At 40.2% G+C, this 20073-nt stretch overlaps 1 protein-coding gene across 2 annotated transcripts in view; it reads left to right on the top strand.

Annotated features, from left to right (window-relative positions):
* dnai1.2 (dynein, axonemal, intermediate chain 1, paralog 2) overlaps positions 1 to 20073 on the top strand; it is a 52780-nt gene that overhangs the window by 14694 nt on the left and 18013 nt on the right. For both annotated transcript variants that reach the window (XM_041238677.1, XM_041238667.1), the window contains exons 13-18: positions 289 to 536; positions 2678 to 2767; positions 3286 to 3373; positions 3977 to 4056; positions 9092 to 9240; positions 12012 to 12111. In XM_041238677.1, coding sequence (XP_041094611.1) covers positions 289 to 536; positions 2678 to 2767; positions 3286 to 3373; positions 3977 to 4056; positions 9092 to 9240; positions 12012 to 12111 — 755 coding nt within the window. The remainder of the gene's footprint in view (positions 1 to 288; positions 537 to 2677; positions 2768 to 3285; positions 3374 to 3976; positions 4057 to 9091; positions 9241 to 12011; positions 12112 to 20073) is intronic.

Here is a 20073-nt window from a genome sequence, read left to right as displayed (position 1 = left end):
CTTTTATTTAGCCCAATTAACTCATTTGATGCCTTGCTCAGCATCCTGGAATTGGTACCCTTTTTGGTATGCCGATCATTTAATAACCAGTTTATTATATAGTTCTGGGGTGTCGATAGACCAGCCTAGTGCTAGTCATGTGGTTGTAGCTGAAGCTCTTATTTTTTTTAACATTTTTTTAAATCTATTTGGACTTTCTGAAAATTGAAAATAAGCTTGTAAGCGATCATCATGGCCCATGTGCATCCTGTCCGATCCTGTGACGGTGTCATCCTCTTCTCTCCCCAGATGACTTCACGAAGCAGAGCCGTGGGATGCTCCTCTTCTACACCCTGAAGAACTCCACCTTCCCCGAGTTCATCTTCCCCACAAACAGCGGGGTCATGTGCCTGGACATCCACAAGGTGCACCCCTACCTGGTGGCGGTGGGCTTCTACGACGGCTGCGTGGCCGTGTACAATCTGAAGGAAGGGGGGGTTCAGCCAGCCTTCAGGAGCACGGCCAAGTGTGGGAAACACACAGACCCCGTGTGGCAGGTTTGTCTCCTACACTCATCATTAGCACACAATAAGTATAGCGATCACCCTCTGCGCTGCGATCCGGGTTGCAGGGAAACTGTGCTGTGTTGCAAAGGCTTCTTGGTCATTACCTAACTTATGTAAGTGATGTCTGTATGAAAGAAGTGCTTGCATCTTTGTAGACTAATCCTGAAGAAATAACTTACAAATAGTAAGTACAGTCCATAAAGGAAGATCCACCTACCTACTAACTGCTGTCTGTGTAACTGCCTAACTACCTAAACAACTACCTGACTCCCTCCCTACCTAATAAACCAACTTCCATTCTAGGAGAAGTTCTAGCAGGATGCTGTAGCCATTGCATTTCATTTTTGTCCTTTTCTGTATAACCTTTTATAGTACACAGAGAAACATAAAAAAGGAAATGTTAAGAAACAGAAACACGATAATCAGAGGTGGAACTTCAAGCCCCATGGATGCAATGTCCGTCTCTCGATCTCTGTCGGGGGTCTGTCAGTGTAAATACCTCTTCTCTAGGGCTGTTCTCTTATTACTGCACCCTGCTGTGCGATGCCTTCCAAAGCTCTATAAATAGCAACCTGTTGCTCTGTGTTTCTGCTTGTGAGTTTGCATGGGTGGGAGAATCTGACAGGTTAAATGTGATGTACTATGGCAGATTAGGAATAAGAAAGTTTTAATTCCAACTGATCTCTAAATTACTTAACTAAACCCTTATTTTAACTAATAATTTGCTTAATTAGACCATTTTACTTGTTTCCAGCTCTTAAACAGTTGCAGATTTCAAGTTAACTGTAACATTTTATAAGTAACTCAATCTCAGTAATGTTTCAGGAGCCGAGAACAATTAAAAAGGTTGAATTAAGCAAAAGATTAGTTCAGTTAAGGGTCTAGTTAAATAATTGAGAGCTCAGTTGGAATGAACACCAGAAGACACCAAGACCGGGGTTGGGAAGCCCTGCTGTAGAGATAAAAGACAAACCTCTGAGGCTATCATCAAGTCAAGTAGACAAACATTTCAACCTGAGGCCCACGGGCTGTATGCAGCCACCCAAAGGTAAACTTAATGAGGGCAGTAGGGTCCTTACTTTTTGGACTTTTCCATATTTTATTGTGTTACAACATGGAATCAGAATGGATTTAAATAGGAGTTTTTGCCACTGATCAACACAAAAAAGCCCATAATGTGAAAGTGAAAAATTAAATTAATTACAAATTTAAAACAGAAAATAATTGATTGCATAACTATTCACCCCCTTTGCTATGACACACCTACATAAGCTCTGGTGCAACCAATTGTCTTTAGGTTCCATCTGCCACAGTACACGTCTGCCTAGATGAATTAAACTGTATGTGTGTGGCAATTTGGCCGGTGATTGTGAACAGGTGTAGAGGTGATGCAGTGCAAAAGGAATCACAAACAATTGTAATCCGGTAGGAAACGGGGGTTTTAATTATAATCCGGGTCTGGTGACCAAAAAGAAAAACGCTCCGGCAACACACAACAGTGTGTAATGCGCGGAGCAAAACAAACGGGTTTACAGTCCCCAACAATAATCGCTATCCACCCCACAATACTCAAACACAGTCACCAGTCCGGGGTGTGTGTATTAGTGCTCGTGGTGGGTGATAACAAGATATTTGGTGACAGTTCATGAAGTGCAGTTCCGGCTTGTGCTGGCCCAAAAGCGACAGCTCTGAAACGTGTTTAGCCATCTGGTGATACAATAAACAAGACAATTACTGACACTCAAAACAAACAAACACTCGCGAATATTCCTCGGCAGTTTCTACTGCAGCTCTCAGTCCTTCCAGGTTTAAAGCGCAAACCCCAAGAGAAGGAAAAGATTAGCGTTTCTCTGGCCCCTTTTATGCTACCCCGCATGATCCCTTGATAAATGATTCCATCTGCATCTATAGCTTGCAGCTGCTCCCTCGTCTACCTTCCAAGTCAATACGTTCCTGCAACAGAGTCTCGCTTCCATCCAGGCTGACCGACTTCCCGACCTCGGAAACGAACTGTCAGGCCAGCCCGTCCAGATACTTTTCCTTTCACTATTTAGTACCCTCACAGGTTGAGAGGGAGATTTACAACCAGAACTCATTGAATTTCTGTCACAATGTGTTACTTATTTTTGCAGGTAAAATGGCAAAAAGATGACATGGACAACAATCAGAATTTTTTCTCTGTGTCCTCAGATGGAAGAGTTGTTTCCTGGACGCTGGTGAAGGTAATTATCCACAAACAAAGCAAATAAATCACTTTTAACCCCTTTGAAATGAACAGGCACTGGGGATAGACCAAGGGGTTGAGGCTTGGTAAATTGATGCACTAGCGAGAACTGCAAGTGAACCAGCAACCCTACTCTTCCCAAGGAAGCGAATTGACAGCCGCACGAAAGAGCCTCTTATTGCTGTTGCTTTTGTGCTTTTACTGTTTGTGTATCAGGTATTTATACCATTGCATGTTGCTCAATCCATATGCATAGGGATGAAGAAAACAAATTCAAACTGATGGAGTAAATTTGTTAAAACTGTATAACAAAAAAAAAGGTTTAAGTATTGCATGGTTAGTCAGGTCTGTGAGCCTTGTTTAACTTCAACAATAATTAGAGATGAGCTGTCACGTTTGACACATGTATTTGTTACAGTTCAGCAGTTGAGTGGTTCCCACTTCCCCCCATGTTTTGAAATGAGTGTTTTGCTCTCCCTGTTGGTGCTGATGTGTGCGTTGTGGTTTCACTTGCAGAATGAGCTGGTTTACATGGATATTATCAAGCTGTCTCTGGACGGAGCCATGATGGATGGGCCTGAGGGGATGCAGTTGCACACTACGGGTCTGTGTAAACCACACTATTTCAATATTAAGCTTACATTGTAACCCTTTACTGCCCTCTAACACCTGTTAGTCACCTGGGATAAAGACGTCCGCCAAATAAATCACTTAATCAATAATAATAATAAGATGTTGTGGACCCCAAATCACCCCCTGCAGAAACAGGGACTGCTAATTATACTGACATGCTCTCCGTGCAAATCATACTCAATTGAAATGATTTGAATTTATGTTGATCTTCCCCACTCTTAACTAACTTTTTAAAATCCTTTTTCTCAGTGTATCTGTTTTTCTTCCTTTCCTGTGTCTCTCTGAGTCTCAATTAAAGTTTTATCTCCCATCAATGAATTGTTGCCCAGACACTCACAGTGTTCTTGGCAGCAGCTGTCTTGTATTGCACAGTACATGCAGTACAGAGTAATGGAGTATATAGCTTTCACTCTCTTTTTAGAAACATAAGCACACATATATTGCCGTACAAAGATAAAAAAAAATCACTTGCAGTGGTTGTGTTAATAGTTTGACAGTTGTCGGCCAAACTTCAGAAATGACGGAATCTGTTCTACAACATGTATGTAGTAAAGTTTCTCTCCTGTCACTGCAGCATGTGGAACCTCATTTGACTTCCACAAACAAACAGATTATCTTTTCCTTGTTGGGACCGAAGAAGGCAAAATACACAAGGTAAGGATATGTGCAGAAATAGAAGTAAAATCTGTGTATCATTTTAAACCCCATTGCACCTACTATATACAGACGAGACGGGTCTTTGTGAAGAAGGAAAGAGATTGGCTCTACCAAGGTGCATCTGACTGATGTATTAGCTGTGAAAGTAGAGTGTATTAACTGCTTTTTAATCCCTGTGTTTCTGTCTAGTCACAGACACAGTTTCCTAGCCCCAGTTGTATGGTTTAGATTAGCACAGGTTGCACGGATGTGTAAAAGTAGATTTAAAAGTACTGTACTGTGAAATAAGTTTCAAAATGAAGTGGCCTTCTAGTTGTATCATCTTCACACTTCATTCCATGCCTGTCAAAGCAACCAAAATGTTTCGTGACATTTCCCTTGTGTAGCTGTAAAGTCAGTCTGCTGTAGCCTCAGCTTCAACAGTGATTGAAAGCTACAGTTGTGCAAGGCTTTATTTCTTTTTAGTCTCAATCTTTTCTTGAGCTCTTGTCGAAGCACTGAATTTGACACTTACATTACTGTAAATTGCAGAATAAAATAAAGATTATTTAATTTTTAATGTGAAACTTGTGCCTTGTTTCTCTGCATGGGGCATCGCCTTGGTACCATTTTAGAACAAAACAGCCAGCGGGTTGGCTTTCATCTGGCTTTTCCCATCAACAGATTTCACTGCATCATTATGCAAATTGAAAACCCCTTCAGCATGAGTGCTTGAACATTTCCCTTTGCCGTTATGAAAGTTTCCTATAGTAAAAGCATAGAAAAGTGTAATAAAGCACAGTAAGTTATGGCAAAGCATATTATAAAACATGGCCAACCAGAGTAAACTCTGTTAAATGCTTAGTATAACCACAGGAAAAGCATGGTACAAATGCAAACAATATCATGGTTATCTTTTATAAGGATATGTGACAAAGTGCCCGCCCCTGTGTATATTATCTGTTATGTGTTGCGTGTGGTGTGTTTAAATGTTGGTGTATAGACATTGGTACACGGGATATAAACGGGTCTGTGTAACACGAGTGTTTAAAATGTATATGTGTATTTAGGCACGAGGATTGCACAGCACTTCATGTGCAAGTAAAATGTAGTAATATGTGAGCATGGGGAATGCACTTTATTAATTCACGTCCTGGGATTCAAGTGAATAATTAATTGGTAATTGAATCCCAGCACAACAGTATATATAGATGCACGTTGTCACATACTCGCGGTTGGGTGTTCGGTGAGTGGAGAACGGGAAAGAGAGTAGGAGAGTGTTAATTTCAATTACAATTGCTATTGTGTACTGTTGGGACCAGCACGATACTTGTGTGTTCAAAACTCACCGTGTTTGTCAGTGTGTCTGTCCGTGCACCATTTTGTTAAGTTTAGTCCGTTTTTGTTTCTGTTTATTTTGGCTACCAGTGCCGTGTCCTATTTTTGTATTGTTGCAAACCTTTTATTTTCTGCCTGTTTCATTATCAAACTGCGCAGCAGCACCTTCACCATTTCAAAGCCTGTGTTCAGAGTCAGTTCCTGTTTCTGGTCTGTCGCCACCCACTCCGGCCGTCCTTTTGACACCACTGCACAAAAGGGCCAGGCCCACTCCCGCTAGGTGCATTACCCCTTCACCCTACAGGGGCCAGTCTCGTACCAACTCTCAACCATGTCTTGGTCCCTGACCACCACCCAGCTAGAACCCATCTAAAAGCTGTAAATGGTAAAAAGGATAACTAACTAACTAACTAACTAACTAATATGGAGGATGTTTTCATTTCTTTTCAAAAGGTTTTGGTTTGCTTTCCTCTGAAAGGCAGGTTGAAGTTCTGGAACAGAAGTCTCTTAAATACTACACAAGGCTTGACAGATGTGAGACAAACAGCACAGTACACGAAGCACTACTTGAACTGGCCTGGAGAGCACTTCATTCTTAATTCACATGCACAGTGGCTTTTAACACTGACAGACTTTTCAACATCCCGTTTACCAAGACTCCTGCACTTACATTCAGCCCCTTAACAGGCACAAAAAACTACCAACTCACAACTACCCAGCACAGTCAAACTGGACCCTAATGAGCAACAGTTCCATTGCCCTTCTTAAACTCTCTTCTATTCTCAGCTTTCCTCCCCCGATTTAATAAACCGAGGAACATGCAAACCACATGCAGCCCCAACGTCCTTCCGAAACCCACCACATTGCTATATCAGCTGTGCGCTCAAGTGACTCACTACAGGAAATGATTTATGATCCTTCTTCTGTGAATACTACGGTAATGAGGCAGCATCTTCAGTGCAGAACAGCATTTAAAGCTCTAATGAGCAATCATATTTCAATGGCTGCACACCTGTAAACGCACTAACTACCCAAACTAAAAGAGATATGTGAATTTAAGCTGTTTTCCAATCAGCTGAAACAAGCAATAATTTTTGTCCCCATACCTTAGAATAGTTTCTGCAGAATAACTTTATACAATGTAATTAAAATGCATGGCTGTCATCTGCTGTTGTTTTGAGCTGAGTAAACACACATTATAGTAAGTATGAACACATCAGTGTATTTAAGTTTTTGTTTTTTAGTACAGCAGAAATACAATAAATTGAGTTGGTGGGGTTTGTTCAGCTATTTCAAACTTTTTGTTCTGTTAACAAAGCAATGCTAAGTACACAATATATTTGTCAGGGTTTTATTTTAATCTGGTTTGCAATAAATGAGAACGTGAGAGTCAACACCATGACAGCAAAAACATCAAGTGCTGTTTAATTAAAATGAAATGAATATGTTTCACTTAAGAATCTGTGCTGACGAACAGTATAAAAGACGAGAGCCCGGTTTAAGAAACTGCTTTGCTAGAGAGAGGATGTGTTACTATTATTTTGCTAAATGTTTTCTAAAGGTTTCCCTCAAGATAAAGAAAGTTAGTTAAATTGAGCCTTTAGGCCTTGCAATAATATTTTGTATATTGAAAATTAACAGTAGAGATTATTTATTTATTTAGTTATCTATTTAATAAACCGTTGCAAATCTTGTGCAGGATATTCCTGATTTACTAATGATGTAGGTGAAAATCAATAATCACTAAACTACTGGTAATAGATAAATAGTTCCTATCTTTTTGCAGATTAAACAAATTCTGTATTGCTTGCCCTTTTGTTTTAAGTTCAGATGGCTCCCCTAACAAGCATGCATGTTATGTTATACTTTGTTTATATCAGTCATGTTACATTATATTACAGTTGGGAATAATCAATGTCTAGTTTTTCCTCATCCATAAGCATTTTGCAAGTGTACAGTAGTGTGTTCCTGGGGAGGTTCAGGAGAGCAAAAACAGTGCAAAACTATAAGGAACTAGTGAAAGGCATTGTATTATCCTATCACAGAGACGGCCGGAGTGGGTGGCGTCAGACCAGAAGCAGGAAAATAAACTAAACAGGGCATATGAGTTGAAATGATGGTGGCGCTTGCTGGCGCCGGTTTATTGAAAAATAAAACAGGTTTAACAAACACGAAAACACAGGACACGGCACTCTACGCCAAAACAAATAGACAAACAAAAACAGACTAAACTTAACGAAACGGTGCACGGACAGACACACTGACAAACACAGTGAGATGATAAATTAACAAGCATCGTGCTGGTCCCACCAGCACGCAATAGCAATTGATATATTTAAGTTTCTCCTTCTCTCGCTCCCGTTCTCCACTCACCGAACACCCAACCGCGAGTATGTGACAACGTGCATCTATATATACTGTTGTGCTGGGATTCAATTACCAATTAATTATTCACTTGAATCCCAGCACGTGAATTAATAAAGTGCAATTCCCCGTGCTCACATATTACTACATTTTACTTGCACGTGAAGTGCTGTGCAATCCTCGTGCCTAAATACACATATACATTTTAAACACTCGTGTTACACAGACCCGTTTATATCCCATGTACCAATTTCTATACACCAACATTTAAACACACTACATGCAACACATAACAGATAATATACACAGGGGCGGGCACTTTGTCACAAGTGGTTAGAGGGATGGGTTGAGAAGCACTTGCTACAATCCCCACTCTTGCTAAAACTACACATAAAATAAATATTTAAAAGTATAGGTTCAAGTTTGTGAATAGGACCTTATGTTTAAGACAGTAAATAAAAGGATTGTCGACTTTATGTTCCTCAACAGACATTGAACAGTACATGAATCTAGGTCTAAGACCACGATTAAGAGAACAGTGGGTCTCTGAGCTGCCCAGCCAAACTAGAAATCAATTTTGTAAAACAACTTTGGCAGCTGTACCACCAATTTGCTTTGAATACAAATGGCCAGGTCTGAAGAGAATGACTAACTACAGTTTATAAAGCTAATTACAGCATGGATGATCTTGTTTACCCTGAGCCCACAGATCATCATTATTATCATCAGAAACAACAATTATCTGTCCACTGCAGGACAAAAGCCTCTCAAAGCACATCCAAACCTTCCCATTTCCAGCTTTATCTCCGCATGTCCATGGTGTTTTTGGTATTTGTTGTTTATGATCCCTGTTTCTCACGGGATACTGTAGGAAATGCCTGTCTAGCAGTTTTATATGTACATACTGTATGTATGTCATATTTTTTATGATACTTCTAGCTCTTTGTGTTTACAGCTGTATATTTTCACAATTATTATTGTTAGTGGTGGTAGTAATAGTCGTAGAAGTCATTTTTAAATGTATGTATGAGGGACTACACCAAAAAACGATCTATTATGAGACTGAATTGAAATAAATCAGTTTCAAGTGACTGTCTTGGCTCTATTGCACTACTAATATGTAACTGAAGATACAACTTGTTGCATCCTAGTTCATATTGTATTTGAGTAGCATTATTTGCACATACTGTAAACTGTACTGTATTTAAATATTAATCTTGCATTGTAACACTGCACTGCCTTGTAACACCTGTAAGTCACCTTGGATAACGGCGTCTGCCAAATAAATAAATGAGTACTAATACTAGTAGTAGTAATAGTTGTAGTATAACCTGTTGCTGTGTTGTCTCAGTGTTCCAAAGCCTACTCCAGCCAGTTCCTGGAGACCTATCAAGCCCACAACATGGCTGTTGATGCAGTGCGCTGGAACCACTTTCACCCCAAAGTGTTCATCTCCTGCAGTTCAGACTGGACAGTCAAGATCTGGGATCACACTATCAAGTAAGTCTTGTCCCCTCCACCCCTTTATGTATAAAAAAACAAGCTCATTCATCCCACAAAGGTCAAAAGCACTTTCTCCAGTAAGCATCTTTTCAGTTTGTAGAGTAGGTGGCGATCTGTTCAACCTGTCATATCCTACGTATGTGTCGGCTACTGGAAAACGGGCATGCACAGTTTTTGTGTTTTTTTTTTTACAATGTGATATTATTTTATAAAACAGTCCTTATAGTTTTGTGAATAGGGTCCATGTGGTGGGGTGCCCCGCCCCTGTGTGTATTCTGTGTTATATGTTGTATGTGGCGTGTTATTGTCGATGTAGATACTGGTACATAGAGTGTGGGTTATTATGTAGCACAGGTAATGTGTGTAATTGTATTCAGGCACAGGGATTGCACAATCACTCCACGTGCAGATTGAAGTGGGTATTAGGATGGAAGCAAGGGCAGCTCAGTTAGTTCATGTGCAGATGCACTGAGATTCCAATTGAATGATTGATTAGCAATCAAGTCTCGGTACAGCTGCATAAAAGAAGCAGTGTTTCACTCACTTCAGGTTGGGTGTTCAGGAAGAAAGAACGGGAGAGAGAAGGAGGAAGAATTCAAGTAAAATAGCAATTGCTATCTGTGCCGACCCTGACCAGGATGACACTTGTTGTGTTTGTGGAGTGTTTGTCTATCTGTGCCGACCCTGACCAGGATGACACTTGTGTGTTTGTGGAGTGTTTGTCTATGTGTGCCGACCCTGACCAGGATGACACTTGTTGTGTTTGTGGAGTGTTTGTCTATCTGTGCTGATCCTGACCAGGATGACACTTGTTGTGTTTGTGGAGTATTTGTCTATTTGTGCCGACCCTGACCAGGATGACACTTGTGTGTTTGTGGAGTGTTTGTCTATCTGTGCCGACCCTGACCAGGATGACACTTGTTGTGTTTGTGGAGTGTTTGTCTATCTGTGCCGACCCTGACCAGGATGACACTTGTTGAGTATTTGTCTATCTGTGCCGACCCTGACCAGGATGACACTTGTGTGTTTGTGGGGTGTTCGTCTATCTGTGCCGACCCTGACCAGGATGATACTTGTTGTGTTTGTGGAGTGTTTGTCTATGTGTGCCGACCCTGACCAGGATGATACTTGTTGTGTTTGTGGAGTGTTCGTCTATCTGTGCCGACCCTGACCAGGATGACACTTGTTGTGTTTGTGGAGTGTTTGTCTATCTGTGCTGACCCTGACCAGGATGACACTTGTTGTGTTTGTGGAGTGTTTGTCTATCTGTGCCGACCCTGACCAGGATGACACTTGTTGTGTTTGTGGAGTGTTTGTCTATCTGTGCCGACCCTGACCAGGATGACACTTGTTGTGTTTGTGGAGTGTTTGTCTATCTGTGCCGACCCTGACCAGGATGACACTTGTTGTGTTTGTGGGGTGTTTGTCTATCTGTGCCGACCCTGACCAGGATGACACTTGTTGTGTTTGTCTATCTGTGCCGACCCTGACCAGGATGACACTTGTGTGTTTGTGGGGTGTTCGTCTATCTGTGCCGACCCTGACCAGGATGATACTTGTGCGTTTGTGGAGTGTTCTTGCCCTGTTTGTTAGTGTCTGTCTGTTTTGACCAGTGTTCTTCATTTGTTCAAACATTTTATTTCATTCACCAGTTGTTTATTTAATAAAAGCGCCGCAGCACATTCATTACCAATCTGCTGTGGATTTCCCTTCCTTCCCTTACTCATCGTATCCCCTCGCAGTGCTGTGTTTCCGGGTCTGACGTCACCGCACAGGCCAGCTTGCCACAGTCCATAATAAGGTTTAGTTTACATTGCCAGTACCCTAAAATACTTACTTAACATGTTACAAGTTAGTATTAGTGTGATTAAACACAGGGAAACTTCCAGGGAACTCCTGTTATAAGAGGCTTAATGCTGTTATGTCATCAAGAAGCTAAACAAAACAGAATTTCCTTTTAAATTACTTCTTTTGATAACCGTAGTTTTTTATCTACAACAACAAGGATCTACCCCTTTAATTAAAGTAGGAAAAGTTTTTTTTTTAAATACAAACTTCTGGTCAATGCAGTTAGTAGAAAAACATTCTTCACAGTGCCTGTACCTCTCCGATGCTCTCTTCCAGTCAAGTCTAATGTACTACATTGCCACGTTCCCCTGTTCTTTTAAAAAAATCAGCTGGTAAAGAGAACATAAATCTTGTCTGGTGTAAAACACTCAAATGCAATTAAGCAGTTTCATTATTTTATCCAAAGGCTCGTTGGAAGACAATTACTTGCAGTGCAGAGCTTTCTACTACGGTCAGAAATGAGGGCATTATTTACATGATTTATTCATTATAATGATGATGATAATGCATTTTCAAGCCAGGTATTAATTGTTACTATCAATCCATGCTGGCAAGGTTAAGTGTTGACATTTAAACCTTAAGTTCAGTCCCAGTACAGAAATCCGCCAACAGATGGCACTCCTGCACTAGTAATTTTAACTTGCTGCTGCACTTGCAGTTTGTGAGCAAATACTAGCAGGAATATATTTGATAGGTTTAAATGTTTTTATGCTTTAGACAGATATATATGGTTGATACTGTATATATAGGTATGGTTGAAATGATGACAGAAGTGATTCATGGGGTAGGTTCATTTACTTTCTGCTGTCAATGCAATGTTTATTTACTATTTGTGAATCTGACTTTAAAAATAAAGCCCTCCTTAGATGTAGACTCACTGGCCTGTAAGACTTGTAATATTGTTCCTCCTGTTCCCTGAGGACCCCGATGTTCACCTTTGACCTGAATGCAGCTGTCGGAGATGTAGCCTGGGCTCCTTACTCCTCTACAGTATTCGCAGCCGTCACCACGGATGGGAAGGTAAGAGCTTAAACAGCACCGCCTTGATCCCTGCATCTCACCTCCGGCTTATCCCTGTGTGACAGCATATAGGCGTTTCAGTGACGGGCTTATCAAACGAGTCATGAGTCCAGCACTGTTTTCTTGTACGCTCAGTGTTGATTGGAGAGCTCATTAGAGCAGCAAGATCACACTGCTCATCCAACCCACTAAGCTAAATAAATAAAATACACAAAACAAACTTCTCAGACTGTCATCTTGGGTTGCTAGGTTGGAAGGTTAAATTATATAATGCTACACTTATATTGTAATTTTGATGATTTTTGATGTTTCCATAGTTCACAATGTGGCTCTTTTTATTTAGAGTTGAAGGCTGGACAGTTTGTACTTTTTTTTTTTTTAGGAGCAAGTCAGAATGGCAGACATACTGAAGCAGTATGTAGTCTTGTTAAACAGCTTTTCTTTTGTTTCATTTGTGATTTCTTCTTTTTGTTCTTTTGTTTTTATGGCTCTTGAACTACTCCCTCATCATCAGTATGGCTCTTTTAGATAAAAGGTTGGTCAGCTCTGGTCCATACGATTAGGCTCACCCACCGCAAAACCACTGAGTGTTACTATTCATAACACATAGGTAAATAATGCACAGGTTTGGAGGTCGACTGGCACATGTTGAATTGAGCAATGACATAAGGAGAAAGGAGGCAGCTGCTCTCTGACCTGCTACCTGTTTTCATCACTTCACTACCAGATGTACAACCAATTCGCTGCTTCCTAAATTGATGATAATAAGATTCTGCCGGGCCTAATGTTCCAAACAATAAACTGTTAGTCTCTCTGGCATATCAAACTGAAGACAGATTTGCTTTAGAAACAGATCTGTCTTTTTATTGGCTTTGAAGCACTTGATTTGATTTTCTTCTGAATGGAATTAATTTAATGCAAAATCAGGGGGCAAACTAAACAAATAAAGTTCACAAAGAAAGAACTAAAACCTTTATACATTACACAGATTTTATTCAGTCTGATTCTTTGTTTTAAGCAAAGAAGTGCATTTTTATGAATTAGAATAATATAAGTCTGTCCAGCTTGAAGTTATCACAAACAGAAAAGCATATTTCTAGATCATAGCAAGAGGAGGTCTGCAGTTTGGAGTACTTGACATTCACTTTTCAAACTTGACTGCACAGTCTCTTTGCCTTGTGGTGATGGTGTCACTAACCATTGTTTATTTCAAAACCTGATTGTTTATGGCTGCATCTTACACCCCGTTCATACTTGCGGTTTAGGCTGGCCCTGGACCGGGTGAAATTTACACCAGCTTTTTGATGTGGCCTAAAGTTCCAATGCCGCCTCAGGGCCGGCCTATCTGCCTGTGTGAACCCAACGCAGGCCCTGGGCCAGCCTTAACGCGTCAGTGCGGTGACGTACCTCAAACCACTCCCCTACTAGGTCGAGCGTAGTACAAAACAATGCCGGTTTTAAGGGGTAGTACCTGGGACGATGCAGAAATTCACCCCTAGCGGTTTATTCAGCGCTTGTCAGGCGCGTCAGGTTCCATTTATTTTCACACTTGCTGTTTTAAATATTTTTTTTTCCCCAGAGTAAAGCAGGTTTAAAAGGTATTGAATTGCAAAAGGACACTCAGTACTGCATCTCCAGCCAAGCCCCACCTCTTGTTCACTGTATTTTTCACATACTTCTTTATAGACGTAGATACTCTCCCGATCACTCGTTTTATCACCAAACTCCTCAATAATGCGATCCAAGTCATTTTTTTATTACTATATGTGGCAAAGTGCCCACCCCTGTGTGTATTTTGTGTTGTGTGCTAATGTTGGTGTATAGTCATTGGTACACGGGATATAAACGGGTCTGTGTAACACGAGTGTTTAAAATGTATATATGTATTTAAGCATGAGGATTGCACAGCACTTCACATGCAAGTAAAATGTAATAATATGTGAGCACGGGGAATTGCACTTTATTCATTCACGTGCAGTTGTACCCCGACTCCAACTGAATGATTGATTGCTAATCGAGTCTCGGTACAGCTGCAGAAAAGCTGCATGTTTTCACCCACTCTGGGTGATGTGTTCGGTGAGTGGAGAACAGGATTGGAGATGGAGGTAAAGAGAATAATAATAATCATTAAAAAGAAGCTCACCGTGTTTTGTCTGTATAGTCCGTTTTGTTTGTCTGTTTATTATCAGTGCCGTATCCTGTGTTTTTGTTTGTTACCACCGTTTATTTTCTGTCTGTCTGTGCACTACTAAATGTTGAGCGACCATTCACTCAGCACCTCCAAACTCCACCTCTCTGTCGTTTATTTCCTGTTTCTGGTCTGACGTCACCCACTGCAGCCGTCTTTGTGACACTATAACATCTAAAAAAGCTCTGCAAATGTCCGTGATATTCTTTGAGTGCTGGATGCAGAAGCAGCTATCTCCTTTATGTCTGTGTTATCTCTGGTGAAAACCTGCAAGTTTGTCCGAGAACTCTCGGAAATACTGAGCAGCAGGGCAGAGAGAAACCCACTACGGATCTTGGATTTTATGGACCTACGGCGATCTCCAGCCCGTTAAATAGCAATGGGGAACGATCTCCGCCCTTGGATTTTAAATAGCAATGGGAATGCAATTCACTGAATACACACCGGAACTTTGTTGACGATGATGTATGTTGGGGTCAGTCATGAATGGTAAGTATTTCTTCAATGTACAGTTTCATTAAAAGCGCTCGAGAGACACTGTGTGTATATAGAATATTAGCGATTTTTCAAGTTATCTGTAGACAGACTCAGATAGCCGGCTGTCTTGGGCCGTCAGAAAGAGTATCTTTATAATATAAATATATATATATATATATATATATATAATATATATATATATATATATATATTGTAATAGATTCCTGCCACTCACACGGTTCATTGCCCCTTTAGTTCAGACCCAGGACACAAGAAATGGAGTTTAAGCGCTTACGCGCTATTTTTAATACACGAAATACAAACAAAATACAAACGAAATAAACAAAACAAACACCTAGCTCTTTCTTGAGCAATAACTACACCTCACAGGAACCTAACTACATAGACCGGACACGTACCCTTTCGGCACCATGACACTTTACGGTGGCCTTGCTGCAACCGGGCTCTTCACTCACAGCAGCCCCGAACAGACTGGCTGCTCTCTATAAATACCCTGCACCTGGGTTTAATTTAACAATAGCTACCAGGTGCAAGGGATAATTAATAATAAAACAATTAACAAAATGTGCATACGCACAAGTTTTCTGCAGGGAGGATATTAACCCCCTCCCTGCTGTAGTACTAATATATATATATATATATATATATATATATATATATATATATATATATATATATATATATATATATATACATATATACACAGTACACAGTGGCTTGCAAAAGTATTCATACCCCTGACCAATTCATTCATATTACTGAATTACAAATGGTACATTGAAATTTGCTCCAGGTTGTTCAGGTTGGTTGGATGACGCTTGTGGACTGCAATTTTCAAATAGTGCTACAGATTCTCAATGGCATTGAGATCAGGATTTTGACTGGGCCACTGTAGGACATTTACCTTTTTGTTCTTGAGCCATTCCAATGTTGCTTTGGCCATTTGGAATCATTGTCCTGCTGAAAGGTGAATTTCCTCCCAAGATTCAGTTTTTTAGCGGACTGAAGCAGATTCTCTTGCAGTATTTTCCTGTATTTTGCTCCATCCATTCTTCCTTCAATTGTAACAAGATGCCCAGTCCCTGCTGATGAGAAGCATCCCCACAGCATGATGCTGCCACCACCATTCTTCACTGTAGGGGTGGTGTGTCTTGAGGCATGGACAGCGTTAGGTTTGCGCCACACATAGCACTTTAAGTTTTGGCCAAAAAGCTCTATCTTGGTCTCATCTGACCACAAAACCTTTTCCCACATCGCAGCTGGGTCACTGTCATGCTTTCAGATGATACTTTTTGAGTAACGGCTTCTTTCTTGCCACCCTCCCATACAGGCCAGTGTTATGCAGAGCTCTTGATATGGTTGACTGGTGCACCATTACTCCACTCTCAGCCACTGAACTCTGTAGCTCCTTCAAAGTGATTGTTGGCCTCTCTGTGGCTTCTCTCGCAAGTCTCCATCTTGTTTGAGCGCCGAGTTGTGAGGAACGGCCTTTTCTTGGCAGTGCCTGGGTTGTGTGATGCAGCTTCCACTTCCTGATTATTGATCCAACTGTGCTCACTGGGATATCCAAACAAGCAACTTTAATGGTTCACAGGTAGAGGCCAATGGTAAGGTAATTATGTCCTCGTTTGGGCAATTTCTTTTATCTGTGCAAACTGGGAGCTTCCACAGCACAGGGGTTGAATACTTACGCAAGCAAGATATTTCAGTTTTTTATTTTTCTTAAATATTTCCCAACATAAAACCAATGTCACCTTACAATAATTGATTCTGAGTTTCAGTGTTTTAAAATAAAATATCAAATAGAACGAAATTTCAATGTACCATTTGTAATTCAGTAATATGAGAGAATTGGTCAGGGGTCTGAATACTTTTGCAAGCCACTGTATGTGTGTATATATATATATATATATATATATATATATATATATATATATATATATATATATATATATATATATATAGATAGATAGATAGAGAGATAGATAGAGAGATAGAGAGAGAGAGAGAGAGATAGATAGAGAGAGAGATAGAGATAGATAGATAGATAGATAGATAGAGAGAGAGAGAGAGAGATTCATTTTGTAGCTAAGATTGTAAATCTCCTTATTGATAAATAATGCATACGACACATATTCGGTCACCATTAATATAATAATCTGTATTGTTACTAATGTAAACGTCCTTGTTTGCTGCATTTACACATGATCCAACACGATCGCTTCTTTCCACAGTAACCGACAGCACTGTCAACACACGCCTTTATCGTATCTTATGCAATAAGTACAGCACCAACAGTGTTGCAAAAAATAAGATGGTCATATTTACGTCTGCAAATTTCCCAGCTCAATCTCTTATGTTGACTTCCGGGAATGCGGTGTTTACGTCACTGTTTACATTCCCGACAAGCACTTCGCCACAATTTAGGCTTCCTTTTCAGCCACATAAGTGAACGCACTTAGGCCCCCTAAAACCTCAACTGTGAACAGAAATTTTGAGGCAGCCCAGAGGCAGCCCAAGGCCGACTCAGTAAATGTGAACGGGGCGATAGTTCTCATGAATAGGAAAGAACCAGGAACTGATTCTAAAAGAGTAAATATATTCAAATGTCAGTTACATTTCTTTTTTCTATATTCCCCTTACTATTATGTTTTTTGCAATCATTCTGAGTGATTGTGGTTTAGGTATGTTGCCATTGAATTATAGCTTTTTCTAATTTTTTGCTACTTGGCTTTGAGCTTGTCTCTGGAATCCTAAGTGCAAAGACTAAAACCTACTCTACAATTATACTGGCAGAGAGTAGGTGGGGCTGGCAGTCCCGAGAGCCACCTTGTCATATGGTTGGAATGGAACAAGAAAGGCTGTTCAATCCTGGCGCTTGGGATTCTCCAGACAAGCTCACAGCAACTTCAAAGCCAGATAAAAACTGAATAAAATATTTAGAACAAATCTGACTCAAAAGCTGCAAGCACCCTAGTATAGCAATAGAATTTTTACAATGATGTCTGAAGCTACTTGCACTAGCATTGGAAGGCCACTGTGCAAAAACAGGAGCTAAAAAACACAAAACAAAACCGCTCACCAGCCCTTCTTTTAGTTAAAATACTTCCTACCAAGAGCAGGGTCCATGAGGGTTTGGATAGCCTGCTTTGTAGAGCAGGTGGGCATGCTCAGTGAAGTAAATTACATTTCAATGTCTTTTCTATAGAAAGGCATGCAATCAAGCATCAGAAACCTGTTCTAGAAATCCACCTTTGTGTCCCTGTGGCTTTTCTACTAACCATCTGGCTTTGGATTACTTTTCTTCATCCCGAAGCAATCATCTCTGAGACTGCCAGAAATAATCGCCATCTTCAATACCATCTGTCCCGAGTCTATCAGCCACGCTGTCTTGGGCAGAAAACAACAATCTGGCAACCAGTGTAATAAATAATTAAAACAATACCCCCAAACTATCACAAATTATTTTGCTTTACTGTATATTCATTTCATTCTTCCAGCATAGCACCATTGTTGCTATTGTATTCTCAGTGATTCTATTTATCAGGTTTGCATCCCACTTAAACAAGCTCTCTCTCTTTCTCCTGGCTACAGGGAGCTCACTGTCGACAGCTGGAACTCACCGGTGCTTCTAGAGTATTAAACTAGCTGTCAGATGCACTGGGGCGAATGAGCAGAAGCATCTGATTCTTAAATGTTTGGGTTATAACAGAATAATCAACATCTCCAACAAAGCAATTATACTTTGTCTGAAATCTCAATAAGAGGAAAGAGATTAATTTCAACCACAAAAGGATACATGACCTTGTAACGATCACTCTGCACAACTGAGAAGCAGTTGTACTGTCCTCCCTAAGGAGATACTGCTGGCCCAGTATCTATAACTAAGTCAGCAAGAGTGACAGAGAGCAAAAGCAGGGACATCAGAGGTTCAATTTCACAAACGGTTTATTGTTGTAAACTAATGTAATAAATGAAATATAAGGACAACAACTTATTGCAGAGAACATTTAGTGGAAGGTACAGGTGAGTAAGAAAGTAAGGTGAACTAAACAAACATCCAAACAAACTAAAACTAAAGTGAAATGAATGCGGTGTCCGGTGGGCCTCCAATAAACCCCCACACACAAACACCACGGCAATACAAAACCAACACACCGACAGGCAAAAGAGACAAAGGTGAATGAATAATTATACAGGGAAACCAATCACAAAGACAGTCTTAATGGCAATGGATGATAAATGAAATTTAGGCCTAACCAGTCCAGTGAATCAATGCACATGTAATCCAAAGTAACAAAAGAACAAAACCAAAATTACAGGAACCAAAGTATCAAAGTAGAAAAAAAACAGCAAACCAAAAAGGAATAATCTCACCAACAAATAAAGAAGTCCTGAATAGAGTCCTGTACTGATGTTGATGGATGAAGGTTGATGAAAAAATAGCAATCTTAGAAAATAGTGAGTCTGTCGAGTAGTACCAGGTTGAATGGTGAACAGCCATTTGGAAAATATCAGGAGGATCAGGAACAAAATGGTGACTTAACACACTAACAAAAACAAACTCTAAACAGACCTGGAACAGCAATAAACTTAAACAAGCAACAGTGTAAACAAAAAAGAAAGGTTTAGACAAAGTACAAGATTTTAACAAAAGAGTAAATGGATGCACCTGTATTTATCTAAAATAAAGTTAAAGTTACACTGTAAGTAATATGCTGTTATTTGTAAAATGGATTCCTCAAGAAAAAGGGAGTCCTCTCCTGGCCTAGCCAGCCAGCTTTAAACAGGTTTTGGCTTCCAAGGAGCTCTGAGATTGGATGAGTGGATATCTGAATGAGCCAATGGGGGGAGAGGATGAACAGAGGGTAATAGTAAGGAACTATGGGAATTTGAGTTTTAACCTGGCCAAGCTACTGACCCTAATAAAAGAGACAGGTGGGTGAAACTTATACCGACTTTATGGAGCAAGTGAATTGCTACAACCTCAAGTCTTTAAAATTCAATAAAATAATAATTTTATTTATTAACTGAATGCAGTATCTTGACCGTGTAAAAAAAAAAAAAACTAGAAGTCAAAAGCTTCTTTGCACCTTTCGATGTTGAAGAAAGGGCTGGCACAGTGTACATGCGTGCTTTACTTGTCAATTAAAAACTGTAACAGGTACGTTTTACACTAACTGACCTTGTCTGCTGACCTTGTTAAAGTAAAGAAAATGCAATAAAGTCTGTTTACAGTTTTACTCAACTAACGTCTGCTGTCAAAATGAGAGGGC

This window comes from Polyodon spathula, chromosome 2, assembly GCF_017654505.1.
Source record: "Polyodon spathula isolate WHYD16114869_AA chromosome 2, ASM1765450v1, whole genome shotgun sequence".
Taxonomy (NCBI): Eukaryota; Metazoa; Chordata; class Actinopteri; order Acipenseriformes; family Polyodontidae; genus Polyodon; species Polyodon spathula.
This window is presented reverse-complemented; position numbering and strand designations above follow the sequence as displayed.